Source organism: Protopterus annectens, chromosome 8.part0, assembly GCF_019279795.1.
Source record: "Protopterus annectens isolate FY-2018-M chromosome 8.part0, PAN1.0, whole genome shotgun sequence".
Classification (NCBI taxonomy): Eukaryota; Metazoa; Chordata; order Ceratodontiformes; family Protopteridae; genus Protopterus; species Protopterus annectens.
The window spans coordinates 1,350,590,304-1,350,607,386 of record NC_056741.1 but is presented as its reverse complement, the minus strand read 5'-3'; the positions used below and the strand labels follow the sequence as shown (position 1 = coordinate 1,350,607,386).

Here is a 17,083-nt window from a genome sequence, read left to right as displayed (position 1 = left end):
AAATGCATGTAATCACAGAAGACAGCCATCTAGATAGAGTTACCTTGGAGACTGAAAGGCCTTTCCTGTTCTCTGCATAGGATAAAAACAGTTGATCAGATTTCCTAAAATGTTTAGTTCTGTCCAGATAATATCTCAGTTGGCGGTGAACATCAAGATAATGTAGTTTTTGTTCCGCTCTATCAGAATAATTTGGGAAAAAAACTGGAAGATCAATGGATTGATTTAAGTTCATCTGCGATGCCACTTTGGGTAAGAAAGATGGATTAGTCCTTAGAGAAACTCTGTCTTTGTGGAAGATTAAGTAGGGAGGACGAATGCAGAGGGCATGAAGCTCAGATACTCTCCTGGCAGAAGTAATGGCGACTAGAAAGAGTGTCTTCCAAGAAAGAAATTTCAATGAACAGGCAGCCGTAGGTTCGAAAGGGGGAAGAATCAAGGATGTTAAAATTAAATTTAGATCCCACTGTGGTGGGGGGTCTCTAATCGGAGGTTTAAGTAAAAAGATACCTCTAAGGAATGCCTTGCAAAGTTTATGTGACATAATGTTGTGATCCAAAAAGCCTATATGAAAATTTGAAATGGCTGCCAGCTGAACTTTTCCTGTGGAGGAAGAAGATCCTGAATGAAAAATCTCGGCTAGGAAGTCCAAGACCGAATGAATCGGAGCAGTATAGGGGTCTATATTCCTAGCTTTTGCCCAGAAGGAGAAACGTTGCCATTCACTAGTGTAAATCCTTCTGGTGGAAGATTTAAGGGAAGCTACTATGATATCCCGGACGGGATTAGAAATCATAGGAAGCCTGGCTAGGGATGGAAGTGGAGCAACCAAGCAGTGAGGTTGAGAGAAGGTATGGATTGGTGCAGCTGCCCCGACTGGTGGGTCAGAAGATCTGGAACCGGGTCCAGATGCCATGGCTGTACCAAAAGATAACGATGTAGGAACGGAAACCATACCTGTCGAGGCCAATAAGGGCAATGAGAATCAACTTGGCTCTCAAGGCGGTTGCTTTCTGAATTACTTGAGGTATCAGAGGAAAGGGAGGAAAGGCATAAAGAAGTCCCCGGGGCCAATCTTGGGTTAGAGCGTCTCTAGGGGGATGGCCTGGAAGGGGGAAGAGAGAGAAGTCGGGGCATTTGCTGTTTTGAGGTGTAGCAAAAAGGTCGCAGCAAGGAAGGCCCCACTCCTGAAAAATCTCTTCCGTCACTGATTGTTTGAGAGACCACTCGTGAGGCATGAGAATAGCTCTGCTCAACTTGTCCGCTATGATGTTGGATTTCCCGGGGATATACGTTGCTGTCAGAAACCGCTGAGAAGAGATTGCCCACTGCCAAAGTCTGAGAGCCTCTCGACACAGTGGATAGGACTTTGTTCCGCCCTGTTTGTTGATATACCACACTACGGACATATTGTCCGTTTGGACTGCAATAGTTCCCAGGGGAAGAGAGTCGTTGAGGGCTTGCAACGTTAAAAGCACTGCTCTCATCTCTAGGACATTTATGTGCAGGTGGTATTCGAAAGTTTGCCAAGTGCCATGGATCATCCTGCCCTGATAATGCCCCCCCCCCCACCCGATCAGGGAGGCGTCCGATGTAACCGTGGCGACCGGGGCGGGAGGAACAAAGGGTCTGCCCTGATGGACTTGAGGGGAACGATATCCACCAGGTCGGATGCCTTTTGCAAATTGGAGTTATTATGATCCTGTGACGCATGGGAAGTTGTTGAAAGGACCATTGGGCGAATAGCATCCACTGTAGAAGACAGGGAAGAAGTGTTATGGCGGCCGCCATAAGACCCAATACTTTCAGAGCAAATCTGGCCTGAATTTTGTTGCTGAGAAGAATCACCTGGAAGTGATTTTGAATGTCCAAGATCCTTTGGTCTGTTAACTTTGCTGAAAGTTGTACGGTGTCCAATTTTGCGCCTATAAAAGTAATAGATTGACAAGGCAGATTTTTCGAAATTTATAGAAATCCCTAGCCCTCTGCAAATGTGAATGGTGTAATCTCTGGCTTGGAGAAGTTGATGCCTGGTGGTGGCAGTGAGGAGCCAGTCGTCTAGACATGGAAACACCTGGAATCCTTGACGTCTCAGGTGAGCCGTAACCACTGCCATACATTTGGTGAACACTCTGGGGGCTGTAGTGAGTCCAAATGGCAGGGCCCTGAATTGGAAGTGACTGGTCCCCAGCCGAAAGCGGAGAAACCTTCTGGAGCGCCTGTGAATTTTTATGTGATAGTACGCATCCTGAAGATCTACCGAGCACATCCAATTGTCCTTGCCCAGAAAGGGTAGAATGGACTGCAGCATGACCATCCGGAATCTTGTTTTCTTTACAAACTTGTTTAGTTTGCCGAGATCTAATATTGGTCTCCAGTCCCCTGTCTTTTTTGGTACTAAAAAGAACCTTGAGTAGATACCGGATCCTATTTGGTCTGCTGGGACTGGCTGGATGGCTCTTTTTGCTAGCAGTTTTGAAATCTCTGGTACTGCTAGTTCCCTTAGACCGGGCGGAACGTCTGGAAGGGTTCCCTCTTGCTGAACTGGGGTTTGAATAAAGGGAATTTTGTAACCCTCGGATATGATCGACTGTACCCATTTGTCTTGAGAAAGGGAAAGCCAGGCTTTGGGGTACAGCGATAATCTTCCCCCAACTGCCGCCGAAGGTGGACAATCGGGCAACATCTCAGGGATGCTGGAAGGGTTTTGTCAGAGAGAGGCTCCCTGCTACCCTGATTCTGCGGACCCTCTGCCTCTAGGGCGGCGCCTGTTGTTGTTACCCCTCTGCCTCTGGGGTAAACTGACCTTGTAGGCCAGGCGTGACTCCTTGAGATTTATGGAACCACATTTTCCTCCCTTCTGACCTTTGGGTAAGGTCTTGAAGGAGTGGAGAAACGGACTCCTACGGCAGAAAGAGTCTTGCCATCTTGTTCACATCTAGTCAAGGTGTCTTTCACTTGAGGTCCGAACAAAGTCGAGCCATCAAAGGGAGAGTTTGTGAAGGACGCTTTGAAGGGATCTGCAAAATTACAAAGCCGCATCCAGGATTGACGCCTTAATGCCACTCCTGTGCCTGCGGCCCTACTCGCTCCATCGGCTGCATATGAAATGAGCCGCATGGAGGAGTTAACAATGGAGTTTAGAATTCCTAGCTGTCAGTTAATCTTATCCTGAGACCCAGCAGCTGACGGATCCTGTAAAACTTCTCCCAACTCTTTAAGAACATCTCTTTGAAGGCGGGTGAAGTGACAAGTAGTTCAGCGATCGCATGGCAAAGGTCGCTGAAGAAAAAATCCGCTTGCCGTACCTATCCATAGTCCTAGAATCCTTGTTAGGAGGATGGACAGGTACTGAAGGATCAGCTAGTTCCTTCTTGGTGGCTGCAGCCACCACCATGGCATCAACCGGGACACCTTTTGTCAAATATTGCCTATCAGGTGGGGCCGTAATGAATTTAGAAGGCCTCCGAGGAATAGGTTCCACCGAATCCGGGGCCATCCATGCCTTCCGAGCCACCACGTCCATAAGAGGGTCGAAAGGCGGAGACACCCAGGAGGTGGAGGGTCGAGACCAACGCCCAGGTATACTGACTCGTCCTCGGAAGGATTAAGGGAAGGCCAGTTCCCCCTCTGCTTAAGGAGTTCAAGGATGTCTGAGAAAGAGACATCCTCAGAGGGGGACCTTGGGGATCCCTCAGACTCATCCAAGTCAGTATCGGATGTAATAGACTCGGGGGAGTCTAGATGTTTCCTCTTACATGTCCTCTTACGCGGAGGTTCACCTGACGGATCAGGAGAAGCCTCGGAAGAGGAAGATATTCCCAATGGGGAAACCTGAGGCGTTGGATCTCTGGGTCCGGGAGCAAGAGACGTCAGCAGGCACTGTAGTGGGAGGAGCTGATGGAACTGACCGTTGACTACGCCCAGGGGCTAGTACACTCCTCATCACCTCGAAGGCTCCCCAGTCAGAGAGGCCAGAAGGTTCCCGCTCCGAAGAGATAGGAACTCCAGGCCTCACCGACAGGGACGGCTCCGAGGCCGATGTCGGGGCTGAGCTCACCAACGCCGAAGCTCCAAGAGGGAGAACGGGGTCGGACAAGGGTCCGATGCCACTCGCCCCCTCGGAGCCGACGAGAGAGACCAGACGCCCGGATCCCTCCAATGAAGGTCTCAAGGAGGAAATCGGAGCAGAGGATGACGGAGCCGAAAAAGGGGGTGGTATCGGCTCCGAAGTCACAACAGTCACGGCTCCGAGCTCTGTAAGAGAGTCGAAGGAGGAATGTTAGGTGGATGTGTGATAGCTACCGTCTGTTGAGATGGGCTATGGAGCATTTGGGCCAATGCCTGAGACTTTAATAGTCTACTCACCACTCTCTCAAGGTCGTGATCGGACAGCCTGGATGACCGAGAAGAACGGCTCCGATGGCTCCGCTCCGAGAGCAGGGGTGATCTCGGAGCTGAACGTATCGATTCCAACGAGGGGGATCGTGATCTCTTTTTAGAGATAGGTGGAGCCGAAGGAGCCAAGGATACGTCGGCTCCAGCCAGAGCCGACACTGAGTGCCCAGATTTAGCAACATCGGCGCCGGATGGAGCTGATACTGTAACTTCTAATATAGAAGGATCGGCTCCGGCCGGAGCCGATCTCGACACTGAAGGAGAACCAGTAGCCGATGGCTTAGGACTTGAAGCCGAAGGCTTAACTGGTTGAGGGCTTCCCCGGAGCCGACTTAGTCGGGGAGCTCTCAGGCTTTAATAAGTCCCTCAATATTAATTTATTTCTGCATTCCTGCAGGACTCTTGGGCTGAAGGCATGACAGATAGCAAAAGAGTCCTGCAGGTGCAGAGGTCCCAGGCAGTAAACACAAGAAGTGTGACCGTCTGTCAGAGACATCTTCTGACAGCACGAGTCACACTTCTTGAAGCCTGAGACCTTTGTGCCCTTCGACATAGCTGTGTCGAGGAAACACAAGTAACAAAAGGAAACACAGACACACACACAAAATAACACCCAATCCAATAATGAAACAAAACGATAGACCACCAAGACAACAGAGTCCTTAGTTAAGTAAATAAAAGTATATAGTGAAAAGAAAAACTTTGGACTCAGCACGACAATAAAATAAAATAAAAACAGAAATTTATTTGAAGCTTGTACGTCTTCTCTTCTGCCTTCTTCAGACCATAAAACAATAACAAAACTGTGTGCTCTTATATAGCAGCAAAGGCAATAATTAATTGAAGCAATAGGCTTAATGAGCAAACAATTAAACAATTAATTAAGATTGAATAAAAAAGCTAGCCTAAAAATGCAACAGAATTTAAAGGCAAATATTCATCAACAGTGTAGAGGCAGCTATAAAAGCAATACAAAAAACTAATGATGCTGACATGAAATGTATATATACATTGTGGGATGACCAGAATACTGTGAGTTCATATTAACATCTCAAAACATTTATTTAATCTAAAAATATATATGAAAAAGACATATATAGAAATTAATAAATATAAAATAGATGAATATATGAAATATAGCAAAGTTTTATATATAAAACCTACATACAAAATGGCTATGTGGCAAAAAAGGAAGTATATCAAAAGTGCCATGATTCAACATGTGGGATAGGATTGGAACAAACCAAGGTTGGAAATAAAAATGAAAATAAAATTAGTCTAAACATGTAGTTAAAAAATACATTAACAATCACTTAGATGAACCTAAGTTAAGCTATAAACCTATGAGCCAGACCAAAGGTAACTAATAGGAAGGGATAACCTCATTTGGAAAAAATGCTAATAAAGATGTATGGTATCATAAATGCAATAAGAAAGTTCTGCCTAAAACTCATCTGCGTGTATTGAGGTAAGGTTTTATAGAGACATAGAGGTTTAGACCTGGGGGGTAATGCCCTTTTAACCTTAGTATCCATTTTAATTCCTTTAACTCCAACAAATTCTGATAGTCTCCCCCTCTAGTATTGGGTTCAACAATTTCTAGCACCCTAAACACAAAAGAGTGACTTGAAAAACATTGCACGTGTTTAGCCAAGGCATTGAGTTCATTCAATTTCTTTATATCATAGGTATGATTGTAAATCCTATTCTTTAGCTTTCGTTTCATGAGGCCTATATAAAATGCAGGGCAATGTACGCACGTAGCTAAATAAACTAATCCTGAGCTATCACAGGTGGCGGAAAACCTAGGTTTGAAGGTGTACTTAATAACTGGATGTACAAATATTTGTTCTTTAGTGATGAACTTACAATAACTGCAATGTTTGCATGAAGTACCTAATGCTGCATGAGATTGCGGTTTGATGGAATTTGGCCTATCACAAAGCAATCTTTTAAGGTTTTTGTTGTTCCTATATGTAAAATGAGGAGCATTTCCTACCAGTTGTTGTGTGAAGGAATCTGTCATAAGCACCTTCCAATTGTTGTTTACTATCTCTCTAACGTTACAGCTATCATTAGTATAAGTAGTAACGAAACTTAACCTTTCAGAGAAAAGGAAAACATTCTTGGTACCTGTTATGTGAGGGTAGTCATGTGTAATGCATGCTGGTGTCTCTACATCATTTAGCAGTTGCACCCTAACTCTTCTTACTAAATTGGCATCATATTGTCTATCTAGGAACAAGCGTTCCAGTTTATCTGCCTCTAGAGACGAATCTGTTGGATCTTTGCAAATTTTCAGGAGCCTGATGAAATGGCTTTTGACTATGCCCTTATATACATGGCGTGGGTGCATACTATCGTAGTATGGTATTCCTCCAACAGGTCTTTCTAAACAAAGTAGAGTTTAGGCAACCATTCCTTATATCCAGGGTTACATCCAAAAAATTCACAGAATCAAATGAAGTCTGTGCTGTGAATTTTAGGAAGGTAGTGGTGGTTTCAAGGTAGCTCTTAAAAATGGAGAACTCTTCTATGGACCCTTCCCAAATCAATAGGATATCATCAACAAAACGGTAGTAGGCTATAACTTTCTTAAAGAGAGGATGGGTGAAGACATAATCCTTCTCCCATTTGTACATTACTAAGTTAGCATACGTGTTTGCACAAGGGGTGCCCATAGCTACCCCTGAAATCTGTAGATATAGGCACCCCCCAAAGGCAAACACGTTGTTGCACAGAACAAGATCCAACAGTTGACAGATTAGAATAGCATCATTCCTTTTCACTTGTTGGAAAGTTGATAATTCTCTTATAGCTTGTATCCCCTCATCATTGGGTATGGACGTAAACAAACTATTGACGTCCATAGTGACTAAAAGATGTTTTCCTTTTACCAAAATTTTATCAATAGAATTAAGGGACTCCAAGAGTTGGTAGGTGTCTTTAAGTATACTGGGAATGTCATTCATTAAGGGTCTCATAGTTTTCTCAAGATATACAGAGATGTTTTCAGTTGCCCATTTCTCACTAGCTACAATAGGTCTTAGTGGTGGGGGAGAGACACCTTTGTGCATTTTTGGTAATCCTTTAATTAAAGGCACCTGTGGATTATCAACCACGAAATAATCATACAAAACATGTTGTATTTGACCACACATAAGTAGATCATATAACTCATCTCTTATCCTAGCTATGATGCTAGCCATTCTTGCTGCATCTATTTCCAAATAAGTGGATTCATCTCTTAACATATCCAGCATCAGAGATTGATAAGTCATACTGTCAAAAACGGCTATCCCTCCTCCCTTATCCACAGGCCTAAAAGTTAAAGAGGGGTTATGCATCAAAGTGAACAGGGAATTTTGTAATTCCTTAGTCATGTTAAAATACATACACTTTTTCTTTGTGTTGGTACAATATTCATAAAAGTCTTTCTCACAGAGTTTAATAAACAGTTCAACATGTGCCGGTAGTATGGGAGAAAAGGAACTTTTTCTTTTAAACATGGTTACTTCATTGGCTGGGCTACAGTCTTTATCAGAAGGTTTAGATTTAAAAAATATCTTTAGCGCTATAGCGCGTCCAAACATTCTAAGGTCCAGCAATAGATCATGGAGAAGGCTTCCCTGAGAGGGTACAAACATCAGCCCTCTGTTAAGTAACTCTTTGTCATGAACAGACAAAACATACCTTGACATGTTGAAAAAAAGCTCAGTCTCTATGGTTTCTGTCGCCTTCTCTGAAAGACTACATTCTCCTCGGATAACTTGCTTTCTGTTGCTCCAACTGTTCCGTTGTTCTCTCGGTTGAACAGAGTTCCTTATCGGATACGCAAAAAGGAGGATATATGTACTGTTTTTTGGTACCGCTCCTAAATCCCTTGGGGCTGCTTTAATACGATCTGCTTCCTGGTTAGGAAGTGGTGTAGAAGTGGCCGCTACAAATGTAGCAGAGATAGGGGTCTCTGGTGGTGTGGTGAATTTTTCTCCTGAGGCGCTTCTTGACGGCTCGTGTAGAAGATAGAGCAGCAGAGTCAGCCCTAACCGGCGCTAACAACGTGTCATCATGAGGCGCCGGACTGGGAAGTGGCATGCGAGAAGCAGTATTGGGTGATTCCCAAATAAAGACATTCCCCGAAAGGAAGTCCTGGTAGTCTCGTTGTAGCTTCTTATGCTTGATCTGCTGTAGGCGTGAAGCATAAGAGCTAACCTGATTATAAAGGTTGTCCATTCTACGTTGGAAATGATCATCGGGAAAGGTTTCATTCAGTTCTTGTTGTGCACAATTTATTTTAGTTAAAAGTTCTTTTTCCAAGGGGGCAAAGTAATCGATTAAAAGCTGGATGTACTTCATGCTGGTTTCCAAATTAAGCTCCTGCCATCTCTTAAGTAGAATAGGGTGGGTGTCACCGTATGTCGGCATGCAGAGTATGCGCATGCCACGGGGAATGAGCTTAAAGCGTTTACAAGCTTCCATGTGTTTTCTTTGCCAGTTTAAACGTTGGAATCTATATAGATCATTCTCTAGGGTTTTAAAGGTAGACTTGAACAATTCTAAATTGTCAGAGTTAATATCATTTTGATTACCATTCGGTGCTCTAAGGTCCAGATCCAAAAAGGATTAAATTCAGTATTCAGCATCGTTGTCCATTGTTCTTTGGTATGGGTTATCCTCGGCTCTGGAACATAATCCAACTCCACTATAGGGTTTGCCATGTCGTGTGTAGTGGTGGTACTAAACCAAAAAAGTAGTGAAACAAAACGATAGACCACCAAGACAACAGAGTCCTTAGTTAAGTAAATAAAAAGTATATAGTGAAAAGAAAAACTTTGGACTCAGCACGACAATAAAATAAAATAAAAACAGAAATTTATTTGGTAAGCGCTTTCGCATACCTTGGTTTGTTCCAATCCTATCCCACAAGTTGAATCATGGCACTTTTGATATACTTCCTTTTTTGCCACATAGCCATTTTGTATGTAGGTTTTATATATAAAACTTTGCTATATTTCATATATTCATCTATTTTATATTTATTCATTTCTATATATGTCTTTTTCATATATATTTTTAGATTAAATAAATGTTTTGAGATGTTAATATGAACTCACAGTATTCTGGTCATCCCACAATGTATATATACATTTCATGTCAGCATCATTAGTTTTTTGTATTGCTTTTATAGCTGCCTCTACACTGTTGATGAATATTTGCCTTTAAATTCTGTTGCATTTTTAGGCTAGCTTTTTTATTCAATCTTAATTAATTGTTTAATTGTTTGCTCATTAAGCCTATTGCTTCAATTAATTATTGCCTTTGCTGCTATATAAGAGCACACAGTTTTGTTATTGTTTTTATGGTCTGAAGAAGCGTACTGAAAGGTACGCGAAAGCGCTTACCAAATAAATTTCTGTTTTTATTTTATTTTATTGTCGTGCTGAGTCCAAAGTTTTTCTTTTCACCAATCCAATAATAAAAAATTTAAACAGGGATACAACACACTCAAACACACACAGAATCCCTGACAGGAGAAATTAGGAAAGGGGGAGGTTTAAGGCCTAACCTAGGGGAAGGGATAAATAACCAGAAAAATAGGGAACACTAACGGGAATAGGGTTAAATTAAACGTTAAGGGTTCACACAACAACTAAGGTGATTAAATCTAAAAGGGATGAGACTAAAAGTCTTAATTTGAAGAAACTTACCTGGAGCTGGTAAAAGAGGCACCTCGTAAGCGAAAGCGGCAAACGAGATCTGGGTAGTCTTCGCCTTGCATCATGGGATACAGGGTTGCCTCGAGCTGGTAAAATTTGCTCTTGAGCTTTAATAAGTGTCAGAGTTGGAGCCGAGGATCGGCTCCGAACCCATCCAGCAAGAATGAAGGCGAGATTGAGAACTTAACATCTGTTTTTACAATACAATGCTTCCTCTCATGTCCTATTAGCCCACCTAACTAAAATACCCCAATTCTGAGGCGGCATTCTCTTGGAGATGTAGAGAATGCTTACTTTTTTTTTTTTTTTTTTTTTAACCATTTACTCAAGCATAGTGTGCTCCTAGACAGTTCCACCACAAGAGGTCAAATAACATCAAGTCAGAGCTACAACCAAATGATCCCAACTGGCTGAAGTTTTGACAAGGTGAAAGAAAAAAAATAAAAAAACATTTTCTGCACAGCAGCAATCCCCTTGTACTACTCATGTGGGGGAATTTTCCTCTTCCCAAATCCAGCTTACTTGTAACCAGTTCCATGGGCAACCAACCATGGGTGACAAATGAAAAGTCAAAAAAGTAGAACCAGTGCAAGCATAACATCACTGTAATGGCTCTCCGAGAAACAGCAACCAAAAAAAGCAACTTCATCCACTTACACAGCAATATAGAAAACACAGATTCAGTACATTAATTTAGATGGAGCATGAGGGGCAAACATCAAAAATCAAGGCATACAGGGGGCATAACACCCCTGCAAAAACACACGTGCATGTTTATACAAAGTTGCAAGTTTCCAACAGAATTTCAGTTTTCACATTCATGTGGTGGATGAAGTGCTGGGTGGGTGGGACTGTTACTATACATCCTGGAGTATACTAATCTCGACAAGCTGCGGCTATCCCCATCATCAGCTTAATACTAACTCTGTCCTTACCACTCTAGAGAAAAGGCGAAGAGTTTCCAGATCTTCCAAGATGTTGCTATTTTTTGTGGTGATGAGAACCATGTAAAGCTTCTCCAGTGGCTGGTAGACATATCGCACGCTCTCCGTCTCGACAAAGGTGTGCTGTTTTCCAGTGTTCATTAGCTTGGGGAATGCTGCCAACAGGCCCTCAATACGTGTCCGTGTCATTTCTACAAACTGTCGAGACACAATGGCCTTTCCTGCTTTTGTACAAACTGCTGCTGCCAACAACACCTACAAAATGATAAAAACACCTGTAAAATTTGTTGTGCAACATTTTATCTGAACTCCCTTCTGCAAGGAATGAAATTAATTGACTTGCACCTATATTTTAGCAAGCATGAGCTTCAAAACAAAGTTTGGAATTAAAACTCATTCAAGCTGGCAGACCCTCATATAAAAACGTTGCAAAAACTTTTTGAACTGACACAGCAAGTTTTGCCTGTAAGCTAATAATATATTGTTCTACAGTCAACAAAAAACAAGACAATCTAACTTTAGGACAGCAATGAAAAGTACACAAATAAATTAAAAACATGCTTAAAAAAAAAAAAGTGGGTCCCCTGAAGGTACTAGTGAAGGAAGGCCTTATTTAAAATCAGATTCTCATTTTTTTATACACACAAAAAAAAAAAAAAAACTAAAAGGCTAAAATAAGTAAAAATGACAAATATTTATTACGGATTGTTAATGTGACACATGAGAATTATACAATTATACAAGTTCAAAGGACAGGGATACAAACAGCACTTTTTTTTAAATTTCATATATAAATATGTATGCATGTAACTCTGTGGCTGAGCAGCTCTGTGTTTTTGCTTTACGGTTCAGTTTTAAACTTTACTTTCATATTTAAAACTGATTAATCACAGCAGCTTCTTCTACTTTTGGCTTTTCCTGGTTAGGGGTCGCCACAGCGGATCACCTGTCCGCTCATGACTTGCAGTAGAGTTTTACTGTGTCAAGTTGCAAGCCCAGCGCCCAACCCTCCACAGAAAGCACACACATGCACACACTCGCATCCAGGGCCAATTTAGAGTTTCCAATCCACCTACAGCATGTCTTTGGGATGTGGGAGGATACTGGAACACCCGTAGGAAACGCACGTGACCACAGGGAGGACATGCAGACTCCGCACAGAAGACACCCCAGCCGAAAATCGAACCGGAGAACCTCTTGCAGTGAGGTGACAATGTAACAGCTGCACCACCGTAGCCGCCCTTCTTAATCACAGCACCGAATGCACAAATTCAATACCACTACAGCACTGTATGCAGACTGGGGAGGTTACACTGTGTGTTTGGTGCTACACTCTGGAAGCTCTTACATACTTCCAAATATCCTAGCAATGCCCTTGCAACTCCTGTCCCGTCTCAGAAAAAAAAAGTAAGAAAGACGGAATCTCTCATTTATACACTACCCTCCCATGCCATTCTGCTCACTACAGAGTCATTATTCTATCTTAGTCTGGATGCATTGCAGTAGGACACCCTGCTCCAACTGGCCAGCAATGTCCCCCCATGCAGGACAGCGGCAGTCTGTTATGCTTTTCCCAAAAATATTACCGAAAGCAGTGCTCAAGATTTCTACTCTTAGCAGATGCAGCAAGAAAAGCTGAAACAACCCCACCCCCAAATAAATGTTCACCATTTCACATTCAACAGGATAAAACAAGAAAGGCAAAATTATTTTCTGCCGTGATCTGTTTGCAGAATACTCCAGGCCATAAGCTGTTGGTCTTTTTACAAATCTTCAGGAATACAAAACAGATACTGCAGCCGGTAACATGCCAACCAAGTCTGATTTGTGCAGATCCAAATCTACTAACATCTGCACAACCTACATGTGACAAAGGGAAATAGTGACAGCCCAAGTATCTGGAATATAATTATATGTCATTTGTGAATATTAACATGACTTATTTAGAAGTGTGACAGAAGGAGATACTGCCAGCCCAGCTATCTGGAATTTTGGAAGTGGTTATGTATCATTTATGAAAGCCAGCATGCTTCACATAAAATGCTTGTACTAGAACTGTATGCTATGTACTGAGGTAAAATGTAACCACAGCATGCCCTGATGGCTTAGAATAGAAATGTAAACTATTGTAATTGTGTAAATGTATATGTTTTAACAGGGGGAACTAGAACACAGAAGGTTAACTTGCAAAACTTCAAGAAAATAGTTGAAATTAAATTGAATTGTTTTACGATTGTGCTATAAAAGTTATTTCAGTTTCAGTCAACAGGAGACAGGATGTCTACACCAGGGGACTCCAGTGGACTCCCTGTGTTGTGTTGTTTTGTAAGTGTTTTATTGCTTTATGTCCTGTAGCAGTTGCAAACATTTGAAGACTATGTATTTTCACAGGGAGATATTAAATGCTGACAGTTTCTTTCAATGGGAGGGGGGGGGGTTCGCTTGGGAATTAAAGTCAGGTGATAAAAAGTGATCCAAGTTAACCCAGCAGCAAAATTTTATATTAATTTAAGAACTCTCAGAAAGAGAGAAAGAAAGAGATGACATTTTGTATCTGTCTTTGACCTGACAACAACATCAGATAGAAGATTCATTCACCACACTTGCCTTGCTAGGAGTAAGCAAGTCTAGGGTACAATACTTTCTTTTAGACTCAGTTAAGGAATATAGTAAAGGACTGGTTTAGATGTTTTCTGTATTTATTTGAGACTGTCCTGCAATGTTTAAAATATTTCCTGTGATTTTAAATTCTGAAGTTACTGTGATGATTTACTGGGGTATTTTCTCTCTTATTATTTATTATTAAATATATTTAAACCTTTCAATTGTGGCTGGTCTGTTTAGAGATATTTAAGCTCTTAGCATACTTGTATATCTATTTGGTGACCCTATACAGACCACTCCTAAATAGCCTTGCTCTTGGACAGACTACCATTTGGATTAATAGTAACATTACACTGTAGGATTGGACACCTTTTGCTAAGGGCCTTAAAATAGCTGATAAACCATGGCTGGTGGCAGTCAGAACTACCTTATAATCTGGGCAGAAGAGGGCACAGCCAGACAGAGAGTGTAAATCAAATCTCAAAGATTGTACGTGCCAGCTACTTGGGCAGGGACATGAAGCACTGGTTGGACAGAGAGGATGCTGGAGGTTCTGACTTGGTCACTCAGCTGAGGTCTCAACTCTATAGCTGTGCTAGTGGGGAGTCTTATTGGGGATCTGAGAAAGAGGGAGAAACCAGCCCTAAACTGACTATGGTCTGTGTGTGTTCTCAAGGGAAATTGCATTTCACTGTGTGTGTACTTGTCGCCCTCCCAGTGTGTACATTCCCCACTGTTGCCAGTGGAGAGGATTGAGGCTCCTTGATTACTGGGCCAGTGTTGGGGCGTCACACTATACAACAAAGATCAAACTGGCAACAAACACTGAAAAATAATGATCACAAGTTTGCATCTTAAGAGTTTAATGCAGAGAGTCAAAATAATTAAAGTCCGTGAATAAATTTTTAAAATTCCAACAAAATCTTAACTTCAATGTTGGTTACTACTATTTATTTTAAATTACTTACTGACATTTGATTACTGGGAAAGTCTGACTGGGTAGGGAGCCCATTTTCAGCAGAGGCCTGGGGAGAAAAGCTCCAAAGTACTACAATAATAAATTTTACTGTCTTTAATAATAATAATAATAATAATAATAATAATAATAATAATAATAATAATAATACAAAACACAAACAATTTAAATAATTATACCAAATTAGACAGAATATGAAAATATTGGTTTAGAGCAGATACAAAAGTTATAAGACAATGGTTTAACAGTTGGAGAATTTTTTACTTTAATTTCTTAAACGAGCAAATTTAGAATACAAATCAGGAATTGCAATATAAAGGGTGGAAAAAGAAGGCTTATGGTATATTTAGAGAGAAAGCCAGGGGAGAGACAGATCGATAGAAGTAAGAAGGGAGAGTAAGGAGACCGAAGGTATGAAAACATTTGTTCACATTTAGAGTTACGGTTTATCCTGGTGTTGAGCAAGAACGGAGTCAGCTTGTGGCTAGGAAGTCTTTCAGAATGGTTTTGAAGGATGGGAGGGAGGGTACTGATCTGATGGACAGAGATAAGGAGTTCCAGGCCTTAGCAACATGGTACGAGTACAGACAATGCCCAGCATATTTAACAGGTTTGTGGACAGACTTGGTCACTGGATCATAATGACAGACTAAGAACATAGCTGTTTAGAATGTTATTAGTGCTAGACGAGCAAGATTCATTTTGGATAATTTCATAAGCATTAAGAAGCTGTGTATATGTTGGTTGATAGGGTAGTTGTAACCAATTAAGGCTTTTTAGTGCTATATAGTGGGTTCTAAAAGGGGTATTTTGCTAAAAATTTAGCATTTTTGTAATAGGATTGCTCAAGTTTTAATTCTTGACGGTTAGTAAGGATTGGAGCACCATAAAAAACTGTGGAGAGAAGATATGTAATGGCAGGTGTAGCTTTAATTGCAACGATGAGACAGTTTTTGCTTCTATAAAGCATCCCTTTTGGTGAAGTTTTTCTTTTGCAACTTTATATACACAGGTTGAATTTAAGATCATCCACTATCAACCCTAATAATTTCCTGTGAGAAGTGACTTTAATGATTGTACTATCAAGAGCAAGGACTTTTTTCATGGGACAGGGATTTGGGGAAAAGTAGTAGCTTGTTTTGTTAGGGCTGAGCATGAGTTGCGAGTTGCAAAGCCATGTTTCAGTTGCTGTTTAAAGTTTCCTCTGTAATTTTTGGAGGTGTGCCACATTATCAGATGTGAAAATGAGTGTGGAGTCATCTGCTTACTGTATTAGGGAAGTCTGTTGTGTGGATGTGTGGAGGGTGTTGGTGAGAATATTAAAGAGGAGGGGACCAAGGATAGAGCCTTGTGGTACACCAGGGGTGACTGCGAGACGTTCCTTCATTAGAAAGAAATGTTAATACCAAGAGTCCATTTCCCTCTGTTAACAATGGGAGTGTGGTTTTGGATTTTAACAGCAAAGCAGAATCCTGGAGGAAGGGTGGAAAGCACTGCTGGTGGCCAATTAAAATACTGTACAATTAACCAACAGACAGTGAAAAAAATGAAAGAATGCCACATTTCAGTTACTTCTAAACATCAAAGATCACAGAATGACATTATTTGCTTATAACCCTAGATCTATGAATAGAGGTCCAGCTGCAGTATTTACGACTTATGATGCAAATTTATGCCACTATGCATATAAAAAATTCTCACAAGCTACTGATTCCACCCCATCCCTTAACACACTGCTCCCTCCAGGGTCTCTAGTTCAAAGCCAAATGAAAAAGTTTTACGCCAAGTATGTACAGCAGTACACGCAGAGCCGGATCATGGTCAAATGGTGCTCTAGTCAGGGTAATGAATCCCTCCAAAAGCCATTCCAGTGTCTCATTTCTTGGTTGATATTTCTCCCCAGTTACCATTCTTCTTTACTTCTTCAAATGATTACAGACATTTGGATTTAAATTTAAAAAAAATTATTTCAAATTTTATAGCACAACACACTGACAGCCATTTGCTAAACAAAATATCAATCTCATAATGAAAAATGAAAATAGACTTAGCATGAACAGTAAACATCTCTGCCCTTGAAACTCACATTCAAAGAAAATGCATCTGGCCAGTGGCTAAGTTTACCTTCGGTCCGTTTTCAAACCATAGGCCCCCTTGCACACATTTGTAGGATCAACAACAGGTTCATAGTTTCTAGGCATCTCATCCAAAGGAGGAAACACATGAAGTGCAGCACCCTCACCCCCCCCCCCTTAAAGAACACTGCAGTATGAGCAATACATATAGATATGTGGGAGTAGCACTATTAACACTGCTTTCAAATTTTATAGCACAAACACCGATGGCCATTTGCTAAAGAAAACAGCTGCACACTGAAAACAAGCTGCTCTTCAATTTTTCCCTTAGAACTAGTCTAACTCTTAAAGAAAGCACTCTACCTCCCT

At 41.4% G+C, this 17,083-nt stretch overlaps 1 protein-coding gene across 1 annotated transcript in view; it reads right to left on the bottom strand.

Moving 5' to 3' along the window:
- The window catches only part of ARCN1 (archain 1), a 736,356-nt gene that overhangs the window by 644,194 nt on the left and 75,079 nt on the right, over positions 1–17,083 (bottom strand). The window contains exon 2 of the mRNA XM_044080918.1: positions 11,051–11,314. Coding sequence (XP_043936853.1) covers positions 11,051–11,314 — 264 coding nt within the window. The remainder of the gene's footprint in view (positions 1–11,050; positions 11,315–17,083) is intronic.